This window comes from Centropristis striata, chromosome 10 (genome assembly GCF_030273125.1).
Source record: "Centropristis striata isolate RG_2023a ecotype Rhode Island chromosome 10, C.striata_1.0, whole genome shotgun sequence".
NCBI lineage: Eukaryota > Metazoa > Chordata > Actinopteri > Perciformes > Serranidae > Centropristis > Centropristis striata.
Genome location: NC_081526.1, coordinates 13,438,364 through 13,454,729, shown reverse-complemented (window position 1 = coordinate 13,454,729; position 16,366 = coordinate 13,438,364). Strand labels below are relative to the sequence as shown.

Sequence of the window (16,366 nt, the reverse complement as noted above, 5' to 3'; positions counted from 1 at the left end):
TTGGTAGCTGATGTAAACACAAACTGAATCACAGCAACACGGAGGCAAAAACAGCTCAGAAAATGTTATGTAAAAAAAAAAGTTTTAATAGAGGAATCTTGATACAAAACTTTAATGCAAATATTTGTATTACTTACTGTAAAGTGAAAATCAAAAGGTTACATCACTTCTCATTGTATAGTACCGTTCAAACATAATACGAAGATACGAGGTAAGACTGAAGCTCTACTTATTACAAATGTCCTCTTTCATAATAATAAAGGGAGCGTGGAGTGTATAAACTGAGGTAAACCACATGTACCAATAACACTAAGACACACTGGAGATAAAGACCATTTGTTCCTTCAGACAATTCCACACTTATTTATTGTCAACTTTAAAAACCAATAAAGCAAATTGTAAATTATTTCCGATGTTTGCTGTGTGCTGCTCTGAAGGTGCACGTTAAAATAAATGAATTTTCCAAAAATTCTTAAAATACTGACAACAGTTGGCCTCCAAATTAAGCAATTTTGGAGTTCATCTACCGTTTATTACTGTCGTCTTCACTACATCACTGAATATTCTGCTTAATGATATGCAAAAACACACTTCTGACATGACGAGTGGTTTCTATGAGAACAAGCACAGGCTGCATGTTCAAGTGCAATTACTGCAGCAGATAATAATGAAATGTCAGGACTGTACCTGTTTTTGCTCACTCTGCAGGAATCTGATCAATGAAACTGTTGATTCTGTTACAACAGATTCCTAAGGTGGGACGTGGTCTAAAACAAAACGAAAATAGTAAATAAAACAATCCTTTGTGACATATTCAATTGAAAACTTTCCAAAGACAATATATTTTTAGTTCAAACTGATGATACTAAAAATACACCAATTTTTATTTACATTTTACACAGTGTCCCAACTTTTTGGAATCTGTTATAATGATCAGGGTGAAGAGCTACATAGACAAACTATATCACTGTAATAATTTTGAGGATTTCTTTTAACAATGAAATACAATACACACTTTACTCTTAAATCCATACATCTCCTATACACATTTACAGCTATTTATGGTCATAACTGAGGGGTTATCACAATCGGTAGAAGTCAGATGACCAGATGTTGACATCAGTCAACACCTAGAGGCACTTTTCTGTTTTCTTTTTTCACAGCAAACATTTGAACTCGTCAATGCATGAAAACTCAGGGGTCTATGTCAGTGTCCCAGTAAGTGATGTCCATTTTATCATTGCATAAATTCTGAATATTTAAAAAATAGTTTATAAACTAATTTTCCACACTATTGAAACATGGGTTCCAGCTGTGCTTCCTAGCTGACTGTATCGATTTAATGATCAACAGTCCAATAGAATTGATGCAAAGAGGCAATATTGATATATAGCAGCCTTTAAATTTGAAATTCCCACTTAGTCTTTTTTATTGAAAATATTAAATACATTTTTCATTTCAATTTAAATGTTTGGAAGAGCTCAGTAATACAATTGTTAAATCATATTTTAGTTGCTTTTTTGAGTTAAATGTAGTGGATTGTGTTAAATAGGTTTATGATACGGTCACATATGTATGGCAGGCCCCTGAATTGAATCAAATCTAAATTGTGTCCTGGCAGACAACAAAAGAATCAATATAATATCGTATCATGATGAAACTTCTTACACTCCGAGTGCTGCAGTGTCTCATTCACTCTCGTTGAAATAATAAATTAAATTCAACTAAATTATATTTAGTCATCATTCGTTGTATTTTTTTTACACAGTCCTGTGAATGGGATTATTTTACTATAACATGAAGATGTCTTCTGTGAAAAAGGGTTGAGTAAAACTGAGCTCTGGTTTAAGATGCTGCTGTGCGACATGATTATCAGTCAAAATTATAACAGAGGAGTCGTTCAAATGTAAACAAGTTATGATTTACAGTCAGTGTCAGGTGAAGGCCCTCGGCTAACTGTAATTATTTCAAACAATCTGTGAAAAAACACAACTTTAACTTGGCAAACTATAACTGACTGATACTATCACCCACAGTACTTGCTAGCCTTCTCTGCTCTCTTTAAAATGTATTTTTACTAACTGAAAAGGCCCTGTACACAGTCAACATACCGGTCTTCATTATAGCTGAAAACTATATTTGAGTTGGCACTTAATATTACAAACGTGTCTGAAAAAGAAAGAAATAAGGCCTCACGTCAGCCAAAGTCTGTCATTTAAGGTAATTAAAGCCCAAAGTGGATATGGAGCAATACTGTTTATGTACAGTATTTAAACTGACATGTTTGACAACCAAGCATAAACTGGCTCTTTTTGTACCTGAGTAAGGGAACATTTGTGCTTGAAACTTACTTTTTTAATGTAATAAAGAGACATTTTAAAATTATCCGATTACTGTGTTACAAATTATTTGGAAGATAGAAGCGCCTGTATTTTTTTCCTACTTTCCAGCTCATATGAGGCACATTAAAAACATAGTAATAAACAAATTACTACAATACCATAATTTAGGTAACAGTAGTTAAGGCTGCCTATTGATTACATGTATCCATATAAAAGCTTGCAGAGACACTGATGGTGTGCACTTGATCCAACATAGTGGAATGAATAATGTGCCTCCTCCTGTTTCCTAATAATTTCAAGTATGTACCCACGTGTGAAGACATCAGACTTCATAAACTGCGCCACAGACCACTCTGAATAGTCACGTTGAACTGCAGCTCACTAATGAACTGAGTATGGTCTATAAACGTCCAACAAATGAACAGACCTGCTGTGTTCAGGCTGGTTTCTCCTCCAGGTCCTGCTCGTCTTCATCATCATCTCTGTCGTCTTTTACGATCCCTTCATCGATACTCTCCAGCCTCAGTCTCTGCCCGTCCAGGTATCTGGGTCTGGGTGCTGCCCTGGTTGTGAATAGTCCCCCCGGCAGAGCCAGACCATCCCCAAACAGGGTGAGCTTAGCGTCGCTCTCTATAGCCTTCGCCAGACAGGAGGCGAAGGTGTCGAGGGATTTGTGTACCTCTGCATGGACTTGAACTGAGGATGTGTTGGTGTTTTCAGCTGAGGATAAAAACACAGATACTATTACACAAATCATATGTTTAGTGTGTTGTTTTGTCTGACTAAAAAGTCACTTTTTGTGAACTTCTTTCCCCTCTAATCTTTCGTGGAGCGGTGAAACTGACAGATACCTTTGGCTTGCTCCACCTGGTCTTCAAAGGTGACGGAGCTCCTCCTCTTCCCGGACAGGTTCCCGTGCTGCTGTGGGATGGAGGACCCGTCTGTGGAGAAGTTATCCAGCAGCATCACATCTGTGCCTGCGTGGAAAATGTTGAAAAAGGAGAGTTAATTTAGAAAAGGAAAAGTAGAGACCATGATAACAAAACAGGACAACAGTGATTTGGATAATCAGATGTTTGTTTGGATTACACATGACATTACTTGCCTTCCGGAGCTGAAATACATGAGCTGCGAAACAGGAATGTGAGGCCGACTGACAAAGCTGTGGCAGTATGATGCAATAGAGTTGGTATGCCTTTGAACATCATGTTTACACGTGCCAGTGAATCACTTTATCTCCAGTTTATGTACAAGTTAAGATCAACAGTCAAGTTTAAAAAAAAAAAAAATTCAATATTGTACAACGTTTCAGAGGGTTAATATTTTCCAGGTTACAGTTTCTAAACATCTTCTTCATTGTTACCACCACCAATGAAGTTTAGTTTATTTGTCTGTCAGCAGGGTTTCGGAACAACTACTGGCCCAACTTTCATGAAACTTTGTGTCCAACACTTACATGAGTCCTGAGTGAAACTGAAGCCAGTATCCCCCGTGCTGCTCCCTGGGGCCAGCAGATGCCCTCCACCAGCCAGCATGGCTGTCAGGTGTGGGGACATACCCAAGTCTGAAAGAACACAAGCAAGATCATACAACACATTAAATCACACAAACATGGGCATGTAAATCCAAAAAGGCTACTTTTCCCAAACCACTTATTACACTACCTATTTAATATCTTTTCCAACACTTTTTGCACTAACACTGGCCTTTTCACTATTATGTCCCTGTTTACAGTTCACATGAGCAGTTTAACCTGACATTGAACCTACTTGTATGTACATTATAGTTATATTTTCTTATCTTATTCTCATCTTATCTCAGCTTTGTTGTCCTTATTGTGTCTGTATGTTTATGTCGACTATCTTCCTGAATATTCTTTTGGTCTATATTTTGGTATCTTAAATATAAAGTCACAAAAAATCAGTACATATCCAGGATAAATCCTTTCACTAGATTTGCATTACTCCCACCTGTGATTCTGTTGGAGATGCTGAAAAGGCGGGACGTCCTTTGCCGCGTAGCGAACGACTCTCTGTAGTAACGATCTCCGAAACACATCCCCAGCAGCTCCTTCCTCACCGTTTTATTCCACAGACCGTAGATGAGCGGGTGGCAAACTGCGCTGCAGAAAGACAGCCACGCTACCAGAGTCTCCAGTCCCTGAGACACGCTCCCTTGTCCCCACAAAGCCTCAGTACACACCACCACAACATACGGCCCCCAGGTCATGAAGAAGGTGCCGATCACCACCAAGATGGTGACAAACGCCTTGCACTGACTGCCTGCGTACACGAGGCTCCGCCGGCTTCCATTAGAGGAAGTGGAGGTGCTAGAGTTTTTACGCCCATTCCTCTGAGCTCCAGTCGAGTCGTCCTGGGTCACAACAACCGTCCCACAGTGTACTTTCCGGGCTTTCATGCGGGCAACACGGAAAATAACACCGTAACAGGCCAGCATGATGAATAAAGGCGGGAATATGCACCAGATGACCCAGAAGGCTGTGTAGCTCGGCTCTCTGTGCCAAGACGCAACACAGGTCCATTTGTAGCAGTCAAACTCGAAAGAGGACCAGCCGAACAGAGGAGGCAGAGAGCCCACCAAGGAATGTATCCACACATAGGCAATGACGACGACCGCCCGGTTTCCTGTGATCTTCATGGGGTAGATCATCGGGTAAAGCACTGCATAGTACCTGTTGGGGTGAGAGAGGAAGCAGTGAGGCAGGAAAACTGTTTTCAAGGGACCTGTATGGTCCATAGAGACTGCTCAGATTCCAGTGACACAGAAGCTAAGAGCTGCACTTTGCCGCCCAACAACAATGCTGTAAAGTGTTTTCTGAAAAGCTGCAAACACAACAAAAAAGCAGAGGCTTGGCAGGAGAACAGAAACATGCCTTGTAATCACAAATTCCCAAAGCTGCTGAGGGTAATTAGGACAGCAGTGAGAACAGTGAGGGCTGTGTGCTATTGAGCTAATTTACAGTAGATTTTAGTTAATTTAATTTAGTTTACATTAATTGTACAGTTGTTTTAGAACCCTGACATTTCAAATTAAATTCCAACCTGAAGTGCAAGTACGTAAAAAAAACAACAACATACAAGGAGTTTTAAATTGTCATAGAACTGTGTCAAATACTGATGACCTACACAGGCAAACGAGACCATCAGCGAGAACACTGGCTATTTCTATTTAGTTATTCTGGATGCCGTTCACAAGGTTTGATTCTCAGCTACATTAGATGAAACAATTTACAGCACACAGATCTGAAGAACTTTGTTTACATTTAGTCAAGCAAAGTTTGCCAGTTAAAAGGGAAGCAAGAGGGGACAATTTTATTTTTTACATTATATTTTGTGGTTGTGGCTGATACTCGGGCAGGATCAGCAAAGATAAAAAAGAAAATCATTGATAGAAGAAAAAAAAAAAGCTAAAAAAAAAAAAAGGGACAGTGATAGAGCACAGGTGAAAACGCAAGTCAACCTTGTCCAGTGATTTTAGTATCTATAAGAGTTCAAAACTGAATAGACCCTCCTCCTCCTCCTCCTCCTCCTCCTAGAGAGGTATGTAATGTGTCTATTTTATTCATTGATATACATCCTGCAAACAGCTGTGTTAAATACAAAATAAAATAACTTGTAAAATGTTTGCAGTCTAAAATAAGCTAAATATTTAGTCAAAGATAAAACGGAGGGGAAAAAAGGTTAGTCTGTGGCTTAAAAAGCAGTGGAACTGTAGTTCAGTATGCTGGTTTATCTATATCTGAGTATGCCACTATTTGTGAATCAGTTTTTTATTTCTAAAAATAGCAATCGATGCAAATAATCTCGGCTCTGTAGATGAATGGTGCATTCATGTCCATCCACATTTAAACTTGCCTGTCTAATGCCTGTCACTTGAGCTGAAAAATTCTCCAGAAAAATACCACAAGCTAAGTGTGTGTGGTTAACCAATCTAATTTACAGGGAGCATACTGATCTTAAAGGGAAACGCACCAAAAAAACTACATTTCACAAGTGTTTGAACATGAATGCAAGAGCCAGAAACAATTGCTCACTCGCTTTGTCAGACGGAAGAGGTAAAGAACCATCTCACATTTAGTAATAAATTAAGTCAACTGTGGGGTTTCTGAGAAAATACAGGAGATAGAATTGCTCCAAGCATATGAAAACACATTGGTTGGCAGTGCTTTTCCTTGTATCAGCCAAAAAGATGTTAGCCGTTGCCCAGAATGACATAATTTTGTTGTTGACTTTATACCAACTGCAAATACAACACATTTCATCTAATAAAGCTCCTGCTGATTTTGTGCCTTAAATTGTTCAGAAGGCATTTAAAACATTTCGAAGAGTAAATTATATGACATTTGATGGTAATGTCATAAAAATCTCCTGGGCCTCGTTGGGTGCTTCATAAATAAAAGGTATCTTTTGTGGAAATTAATTTAATATGGCCGATCCTCTCTTCAAATAATAAAATGATCTTACATGTATACCCAAATAGCATTACCAAGATAACATGGCCAATAGATAATTAAACGATAACAAATTTATGAATTAAGCCTCTAAGTAACATTTTTTGATCCATTATCTGTGTGTTTTTAAAGATCTACATTTTCTGACATACAGAGACACTCAAACTACTCCACAGACAGCAATAAATACCATTTATGCAGGTTTAAAGAGACAGCACTCACTAACCTGTCAATGGCAATAGCTCCGAGGGTGAGCATGCTAGCAGAGCTGATGAGCAGGTAGAGCAGGGCAGTGAAGTTACACCACACCACGCCAAACACCCACTCCCTCTTTGCCGAGCTCACAGCCACAAAAGGCAGCACCAGCACAGACAGCAGCAGGTTGGACAGGGTCAGGCTGAACACAAACTTGTTGCTGGGTGTGAGCAGATAAGGCCTGCGATAGAGGGTCACCACAATCAAGAGGTTCCCCAGGCAGGCGAGGAGTGTGATGGTCACGATGGAGATTGACTCCAAGGCGGCCAAACCCTCACCATTCCCCACTGTGGTGCAGTTCCTACTGGTGTTCATGGTGAGAGGCTGGGCCACCAGACAGGTGAAGGAATGGTTGGAGACTGTTGGGGGGAATGAGTTAAAAATGATGATATTAAAGTGTTAAAATCTGACTGTTACAGCACCATACCACTATGTTTTCGCTATTTAACTACAAGTCATGCATACTGGCAATCTTTGAACACAAGATGTGCAGTGTTTTCACTTCTGGACACTATGAAAATCAGTTACTGGGATTTTGAAATGGGCTTATGTTGTAATCCATCCAAGTGAGCATTAAAACTGACGTTAATGTTTGTAAATGTTACATGAAAGTTGTGTGTCAATGCAGTTTAGTGTTGCAATTAAACAATGTTCATAGCTGATTATTTTTTCCGATTTTGCTTTTTAATCATTCTGTCTGTACAAAGTCAGAAATTAGTGAAGATTTTTTTTCACTATTTCACAATTTCCCAGACTCACGATGATTTTTTTCTAACTTCTTGTTTCGTACAACCAACAGTCAGGCAACAGGGAACAGAAAAGCACAAAATCCTCACATTTAAGAAGCTGGGACCAGACAATGTTTTGTGCCATTTTTGCTTGTTAACCGACTTATATGATTGATTAATGATCAAAACAATTACCAATCGTCTGTTATTTCTAATGCAGTTTAAAGCCAGATTGATATAGGACTTCTGCACTGCATAACCGCATTACAGTAATGTAACTTTGATAAGTAATAAGGGAGACTTTATGCTCATAATGATGGATTGCACATCTCAGGCAAGTTTAAACCAGTGGCTGACAAAAAAAAGTTAAAATACATTTAATCCATAATTGTCCTTAACAAACTAATGAAGTAGTTGGTCAAGTCATTTTACTTAACCACATTCATCTGACACCTGCAGTGGCTTTGTAGACTAGTTACATATATAAGAAACTATCTGTTTGCAGATTAAACAACCCAGCGGTATGTAGCCCCAATTCCAATTATAGTATATCTAATGATGAAATAAATAATTTAGCAGGAGCAGATCACACTTACTTGTTACAAGTTTACTTGTTGAGAGTTTGAATGCATGACTATTACTTGACACAAGAAGTTTAATACTTTTGCATTGCTGCTTTCGCTTAAGTTAAGTTCCTGAATAGTATTTCTACCACTGGCTTTAAACTTAACCATGCTCGGGAATGTTAAACACAGGATGTCAGCCATTATTTACAAGCTTTAACACCAAATTTAAAAGCCTGGAGGCTTAAACCCTCACTCATGAATCGCCTGAGTTAAAGTTTTAGCCAGGCGGAGTAACGTTTGTAATGTGTTTTAAATTCAAACCAACGGCCAGCGGTCTACCGTTAGCTTCGTTCGTTAACGTTATTTGGAACAGGAATGCCCATATTTGTTGCCGTCTCTATACTCTTTACAGCTCAACACTGCTAAATGTAAACTTTGTGACCACCTCTAGCTTCAGCTCGCTAGCAGCACCGCTAGCTGAAACAACTACCGTTAGTTAGCTTAGGTTAGCTCAAACTTTCTCCCATTGTCCCCAGAAACACAGCTCCTCTTTACCTGGCTCGGTTCGGAGCATTGGATCTACATTTTCTCCTCCTCGAAGGCAAGCCGTCCATCCTACTTTCCTGTTTTCACACTCTATATAACCCAAAAGCTGAGCGCTGAGCCCTGAAAAGGTCCTGTAAAGCCCCTCGACATTGTTAACTTTGATAACGTTTGTCCCTCCCCAATCACAGACGGCCAGCTGCGGCTGCAATGGCGTCCTCCTCCCACCTCCGCTTCAACTCCCTCTCCTCTCAGGCTCCTTCAGCGTGTGGGTGGTCTCCGGTTGTGGATTTTCTTGTTTACATATCGCCATTGTAGCAGTTAACGTTATTTCTCAGCGGTTAAGCGTGTACCTTGACACGCTATTATATACATGATGCGCTTTTTAATCATCACGAGTGTGTGCTGAAAATCTTAAAAGTAATTCTGTTTCAGATGCAACATGTAGTTGGTGTAGGCGTTTATAGTCACGTTTACAAAAATACATCTACGCATGTGTATTTCTTCTTCAATGAAAGGCTGGCGGTGTTTATGAATGAAGCTCTACGAAGCATCATTTTTATCCAGCTGGACCACCCACGTAGATCAAAGCTTCCCGCACACCAACAATATGTCATCACGCAATTTTACGTTATCCAATCAGAGAGCCGGGTCTTTACCGACTCCTTCCATTGGACGGCGCACTCTGCCTGGATATTACACCCAAAGATGCTACAACCATGAATGTATGAAGGTATTATCGGTGCAAACGATTTGAGCACCTCTAACAGTGGAATTTGTAGCTGTGTACAGTGATTGTGTATGCGTATCAGTAAAGTTAAGAAGAATAAGAACAACGAGTCTCCAAAAGTCTGCAGTTCTGCACCACATACCTCGATTTGTGATTTGTAGTTGAAGGAAACAGAATCTGTGACTCGTGGGGAAGATTCGAGCAGTTGTACTTATTGATTTGTGTTTTAAAAGAACACATTATATTTTTGTGAGAAATGATTTCACATACATTGGAAATTTATTGCACAAGTTCAGATTCAGATTTGCACATATTCAAATTTTGTCCACAACTTCACATTGTTTGATACAGGTAAACAAATATGTTTTGCACCAAATATACTACAATAGGAGCAAAAATGTGAGTGTGTCAGTTTTTTAATCTGTGACATGTAAAATAGGATTTGTGCACCTGTAATTAAGAATTTGCGAATGTGTAAGTGTTGTGTTGTATTTGTGGAGAAAAAAAATCTACAAGTACACAACTCATGGAGCATGTGATTTCAAATTTACTGATACGCATACACAATCACTGTACACAGCTACACATTCCACTGTTAGAGGTGCTCAAATCTTTTGCACCAATGATACATTCATACAATAATACCTTCATATGAATCAATCAATCTGTGCTGAGCTTGACAGGAAGTAGAGAGAAAGAAAGAGAATATCTTTTGTCATTTTTGTATTTATTTTCTTAACAAACAAGTGACAGTGGTGGAAGAAAGAACAACAAAGCAACAAAGATCAACAGAATGCCCATACCATACAATTTGAACCCAACTTTGAGAATTATGAAATATTTGTGATCTTTACTACTATAATATAATCATGCATCATGTCAGTTAACAACTGTTTACAAATTGATTTTCTTACCACACCGATTCAATAATGTAAAATGTATTTAAAGTTCAGCACATGTGATTTGTTTCATATAAAACAGTAGTGCGATCCTTTAGAAGTGTGGCGTAAACAAAGCATTTTGCAGTAAAGCTGGATTTATCCTTTTTTTTAATTAAATGCACAGCGATTGATGTGCATTTCTTAAAAAATACAACTACATGTCAGGGTTACAGCGGCCACATAAATACCATGTGGAGATTACAATGAATGCGATTGGTCAGCTCCTTTTCAATGCTGTTGGAGAATATTGTCAATGCAAGACAACATGAACAAGTTCAAGAAATCTTTTTCTTTACAGTAATATGTCTAGCAAAGCAGTTCCACTTGTCTACCTAATGCTCGCTGCAATGCTTACTTTCTATCACAGAACAGATAAAATGTAAACAGATAACTTTGACCTATGATTTAACACTGAGACAAGGCAAACAATGCCTTTGATGCATAAATAAGAAAGTGAATTAAACATTAAACTGATTAATTTGTGGTAACATATCTAGTGTTGTAATGGTGCCATCAATGGGTGATATCTGACATTGTCATATGTCATGCAAATAAAACTGCACCTATGACTTGAATTTAAAACTTGGGCATGGGGTTCTGTGGAGTGTAGTCAGCCAGAAGAGACACCATCAAACCCTGAAAGAGAAGATAGTTGTGATGATCAGTGGAGACAGAATCAAAATGGAGGCAAAGACTTTGCTGACAGGATCAAATTAAACCCTAAACCCTAAACCTAGTGTCAAACTATACATTAAAGGGATACGTTTTACTGCTGCCTCCATCCACAGCAGGACATTGCTTAACTTTCATGCCAGTGCTCCTGCCTTCCTCTCTAAACTGGGGCAAACAGACTGCCTTCTACGGTATGTTATACACTATGGAGTAGTATCTCATACAACCCCCTTATAAAATTCAAACTATAATATTAATAAGGTTACTCACCATGATTGTCCACTTTCTATTCTCTGCTGTGGAGTAGATGAGGGAGCGGGATGAGTAGAATACCTCGTCATTCACCTCTTCCTCTTTCCGGGGGAGACAGTGCATGAAGGTCCAGTCTGGTTTGGCCACACTTGCTGTCTATAGAGGACCAGTACCAGTAAAATTTAATTTTTTGCTCCTATGCAAACTAGTTTACTTGACATACAGACATATTCTAATCAACCAATATAATTACTAGAATCTTTTTCAGAAAATTATATGAATTACAAAATCATGTACTGTGCAAAAGTTTTATTTAAAGCATTGCTGCTGATTTATAAAGCCAGATACAGACGTATGTAATTAGAGTTGGACTAGTTTACCATACAAACAATTTGCAGAAGATTAAAGTCTACTACTTTGTGTGCAGGCAGTCAGACATGAGCATGTTTGAAACTGATTCGCTTACTGTCAAGCAGTGTGCACAGCTGTCCAAAGGGACCAATTTGGGAACAGGCACTGACTGTAAATCAACTTCTGACTTCTTCAAAAGCTACTGGTATGCTGCGGGTGACACTTTCATGATTTTTAAGCCAAAAAGAGTCTAAAAAGCTAAATTTGGGATGCTGTCTTCAAATAATTCTCAGATAAGTTAAGAACTTTTCCCAAAAATCAAACTGTGCTTCATCAGTTGCAGTACAAAGAAGGAAGAGTCCAAATATAAAAAAAATGATCAATCAAATATCAATAATGTGCCAAATCCATGATATATACAATGCCAAAAATAAAGTGCTTCAGGAATGAGTCCTAAAACCCCAAATAGTTTGTTTAAAGCCTAATGTTAGCTTTTTACTTCTGGTGCTTGCATTTACACTTTAAATTCATGAAAGTGTTTATTTGGGACAATTATGATGATGCAGAAAAAATCATAAACCTTGAATTGCAACAGAGCATATTTTCTGCAATATTCCAAAATACATTATCTCTGCAGCAGTCTATATAAAGAGGTTAACAGAACAATGTTCTAATGTACCTGCATTGTAATCTGGTAACCTTTAAAGTCTTTGAGCATCTTTTCCTTCTGCGCCTCCTTTCCCATGCCGACCCAGACGTCGGTGACCAAAACATTGCAGCCGTGGGCGGCTTCCATTGGGTCAGAGGTAATAACAAGCTGAGTCCCATGCTGAAACAAAATGCAATGTTATGAATGAATAAGACGTGGAGGTCTGTTTATAAATATAGCAACTGAAGCAAAAAACCTCACCTCTTTGGATAATCTTTCAGCCTCTTGAGTAACATTCTTGTGTGGCTCATACCCCTGTGAAAAAAGATACAGGTTTAGCTCTATAGGCTGCAAACTATAAAACAAGAGCATAAAAAAAGGCAAACCTTTGGTGTGGCAATCTTCAGATGAACTCCTAATTTAGCTGCAGCCATCATAATAGAGTGGAGGACGTTGTTACCATCTCCAATCCAGCACACTGTTAGTCCATTAAGGGACCCATAATGCTCCTGGAGGAGGGTGGTAATTTAGAAAACAGTATGTTATGATCATTTACCAGATAAAAATTGCAGCATGCTGCAGGAGTTTGAGTACCGGTACCTGCAAAGTGAGGAAGTCTGCCAGAATCTGGATTGGATGGTAGAGGTCACACAGGCCATTGATTATTGGGATGGAGGCCTCCTTATGCAGCTCCACCAGTGTGGAGTGGCTGTTCACTCTCGCCAAGACAATATCACAGAGTCCTGAGAGAACCCTGGAGATAATAGAGGTGGGCTGTGGTTAATATACTTATATATATATATAAATATTTAAGATTTCCCTCGATAAAAAGATCAAAATGAAGTTTGAATATACAACCTACTAGCTCATAACAACGGCATTATCATTCATCGAGGTCAGAGGAAATATTATACATAAGAATAGGCACGTAAATTGCATATTTTTTAAAAATATCTAACTTCTAGCTAATGTGTTGTTACGTTGCAATTTTTGTTAACAAAGGTTTTAACCACTGAAGAGCTAGATTTACATTATATTGCATATTAAGGAATGAATGACTCTCTATACCCCTGTAGCAAATGTTTAATAATGATAATTTATTTCTAATTTTTGCTCACAGAGCCAAAAAAAAATCAATTTTTAATATTTGTTTCAAATAGTCTGAATTGGTGCCTTAAAATAATCATAAATTGACAATGATATTGTTTATTGCAATTATTTCTGGGACAATATATCATCTAACAAATGTATATATCATGACAGGTCTTTATCCAACAACAGGCAATTTTATTTAATTGATATGAGTAAAAAGCATTAATAATAACACTCACCTAGCTGTGTCTTTGCAGCTCTCATTCACTCCCAGGTGAATGTCCTGAGCGGTGAGGAAACAGGGATGCCCACCCAGCAATGCAAAACCTGGAATTATGATGTTAAAGCAACTTCGATTTAATCTCTAATGGACAACTGGTGCTTTAACACGACTAACACAACCTTGTACCATGCAAGCATTGAAGCGGGGCAGTAAAGGGGAAAATAGGAGTTGAAATAGTTGCAGACTGTTTTGTTACTGGGATGCACTGAAAGTTGCCTTTCAGCAGTTCTTTTGTGTCCTTATCAGCAATGACCTTCACGTGGACACACTGATGGATAGTATCAGCCACGCTAACAGTGTGAGATGTTACATTTCTGTTAAACTGTTCTCTTAAATGTCATTAAATGTTTCCTTTTAAATACATTATATTTGGCTGTACATTGCTGATTAGTAACAGAAAAGGTCAGTTATTATCAGTAATATGTTATATACCTCATTATCACTATTTTACTTTATGTTTTTAAGTGTGTCTGTATGTGTGTTTCTCCTTTGTTTCAGGCTATCTGCACAAATACACATGTTTATGTATCTTATATGCTGCATCTTTCAGTAAAACACATTAACACCCCACAGTCTTGTTAATGTTTTCCCACCTTCTGTAATTTGTTACTCGTGGTATTGTTAAACTGAAGCATATTTCATTCACCAGTACAGATACTTATATAAGACTGACACCTGTCTCTGTGGACATTCTTGTTCTGGTGCTCCTCTTCTCAGTTATCATAGCAAGCGACTTTCCTTTCAGAATAGGAAGATACTGAAATAGAAATTACAATTAGTTTCTTTTGAATTAACCACTTTGAGGCTGCACAGTATAATAAAGACATTAAACAAAAGGACACAGCAGTTGTCATTGATTAGCTCACGCTTGCTACCTGTTTCTCATGTTTGATCCGCTGTTTTAGGTCCGCTGACACCCACAACAGCCTCTTGATTTCATCTGAGCTGAAATCTTTCAGAGTGAGACAGCTGCGACCCTTTAAATTCACTGAACCAAGGGAAGCATCTCCGACACTGAAAACATAAAAACGAGGGCACAATGCATGCATGATTACTTGTACTCACAATACTTGCATTGCTGACAAAACTTGATTAGTATTTAAATTTCGACATAAAGTTATCTGTGGAGTTACTTACCTAAACCCACGTGCCGAGCGCTGTTGGAAGGTTTTCAAACATTTGAAAACTGTGCTGTTCACAGATAAAAGTTTAGTCGACATTGCAGCTCAAGAAAAATGCAATGAATGCGTAATGTTGTGGGAATATTATACAGTCTATGAGCGATTTAAGCCAGCAGGCAGCGTGGCAGGCAGTCTAAATACAGTCTATGGGCTGGCTGCAACTGACGTCACCGCACGAGGTGTGGCATCTTTCAAAACTTTTTTTTTCTTTCTTTGACAGCCAAAATGGGATGATAACGCTTTGGTTATTAATGTTATAAAATATGAGCTACTAATTTAGTTTTTTTTGTGTGTTTATTTCACCAGTTACATCTAGTTTTTCAACAGCTACAAATGTAACATAGTTCCTACTTCCTAGGCAAAACTTTCAGGGAATCGGGCACATAGCATTACCTTTGTGCAAACCATTGTAGAAAAGACAAAACCTATTTTATACAGTCTATGGACAAAACATGATTGTATCCCCTTGTTATCCAGCAGCGACTTACATATTTAAAGCAGTGGCGGTTCTTCACAGGGGCCCCTTTAGGCCCCTGTGAAAAAGCCCTTTGCCCCTGTTGTGGCCCCTGAGTCAAATTAATAATAAAATTATCAATTTATAACGATGAACGACGGAACAATTTTTACCTATTTTTTGTTCAAACAATATCTCATTGTACACAAAAGGAACCCAGAATGTGTACATTGTATAATAGTTTAATTGTGCAATAAAAGCTTGTGTATATATTTTAAAAATAATTTTCACTGTACTGCACTTTCAAAATTAAAAAAAGAAATTGTGCACAAAAATGAGAAATGTCATTGTCGTACAAAAATGGTAAGTCTCATTGTTTCAATCAGTGTATTTGTATCTTCCAAATATACTTCAATTAGATTTTAAAATAAAGGTTTTCAATGCTTAAATATCAACTTTGCCCCTTTGATTAAACACTGGCCCCTCCTTGGCCCCCACAGTAAAATTGTCTAGAACCGCCACTGATTTAAAGTATATTTTCTTAATCTCAGAGATGTGAACTGTCTATCCGCAACGGGGCGAAATTACATTTTTAAAACCAAAATTCAGCTCCTACCCAAGACCACAATGCTTACTGCTGCACTTGTAGCAAGGGCAGGCTTGACAGTTTGTGTGAACTAAAATGTTGGTTTAGCCTCGTACAAATAGTCCATAATTTCAGGTAGATGGAAGAAAAAGGCAAACGTTTTGTCTGCCCGCCAGGTCCGGGTACGAATCATGAAGTAACTTACAGCAATCTCATTGCTAACTATAGTTGTTGAGGAATAGCCTAACTACAGTCATGGGAAAAAAAATG

The 16,366-nt window shown here is 38.3% G+C and overlaps 2 protein-coding genes across 2 annotated transcripts; both read right to left on the bottom strand.

Annotated features, from left to right (window-relative positions):
- Positions 1 to 71: 71 nt before the first annotated feature.
- Positions 72 to 9,412, bottom strand: gpr161a (G protein-coupled receptor 161a). The gene is made up of 6 exons (XM_059342629.1): positions 8,918 to 9,412; positions 7,040 to 7,427; positions 4,313 to 5,034; positions 3,799 to 3,906; positions 3,194 to 3,319; positions 72 to 3,062 (listed from the first exon to the last, which is right to left on the bottom strand). The coding sequence occupies exons 1-6, from the start codon at positions 8,934 to 8,936 to the stop codon at positions 2,779 to 2,781; spliced, it is 1,647 nt and encodes a 548-aa protein (XP_059198612.1). The 5' UTR covers positions 8,937 to 9,412; the 3' UTR covers positions 72 to 2,778.
- A 931-nt stretch (positions 9,413 to 10,343) lies between these two features.
- Positions 10,344 to 15,188, bottom strand: otc (ornithine transcarbamylase). Its single transcript, XM_059343513.1, has 10 exons — positions 15,013 to 15,188; positions 14,751 to 14,889; positions 14,551 to 14,632; positions 13,832 to 13,919; positions 13,101 to 13,254; positions 12,887 to 13,009; positions 12,762 to 12,815; positions 12,531 to 12,680; positions 11,519 to 11,656; positions 10,344 to 11,212 (listed from the first exon to the last, which is right to left on the bottom strand). The coding sequence occupies exons 1-10, from the start codon at positions 15,093 to 15,095 to the stop codon at positions 11,153 to 11,155; spliced, it is 1,071 nt and encodes a 356-aa protein (XP_059199496.1). The 5' UTR covers positions 15,096 to 15,188; the 3' UTR covers positions 10,344 to 11,152.
- Between the last annotated feature and the right edge of the window lie 1,178 nt (positions 15,189 to 16,366).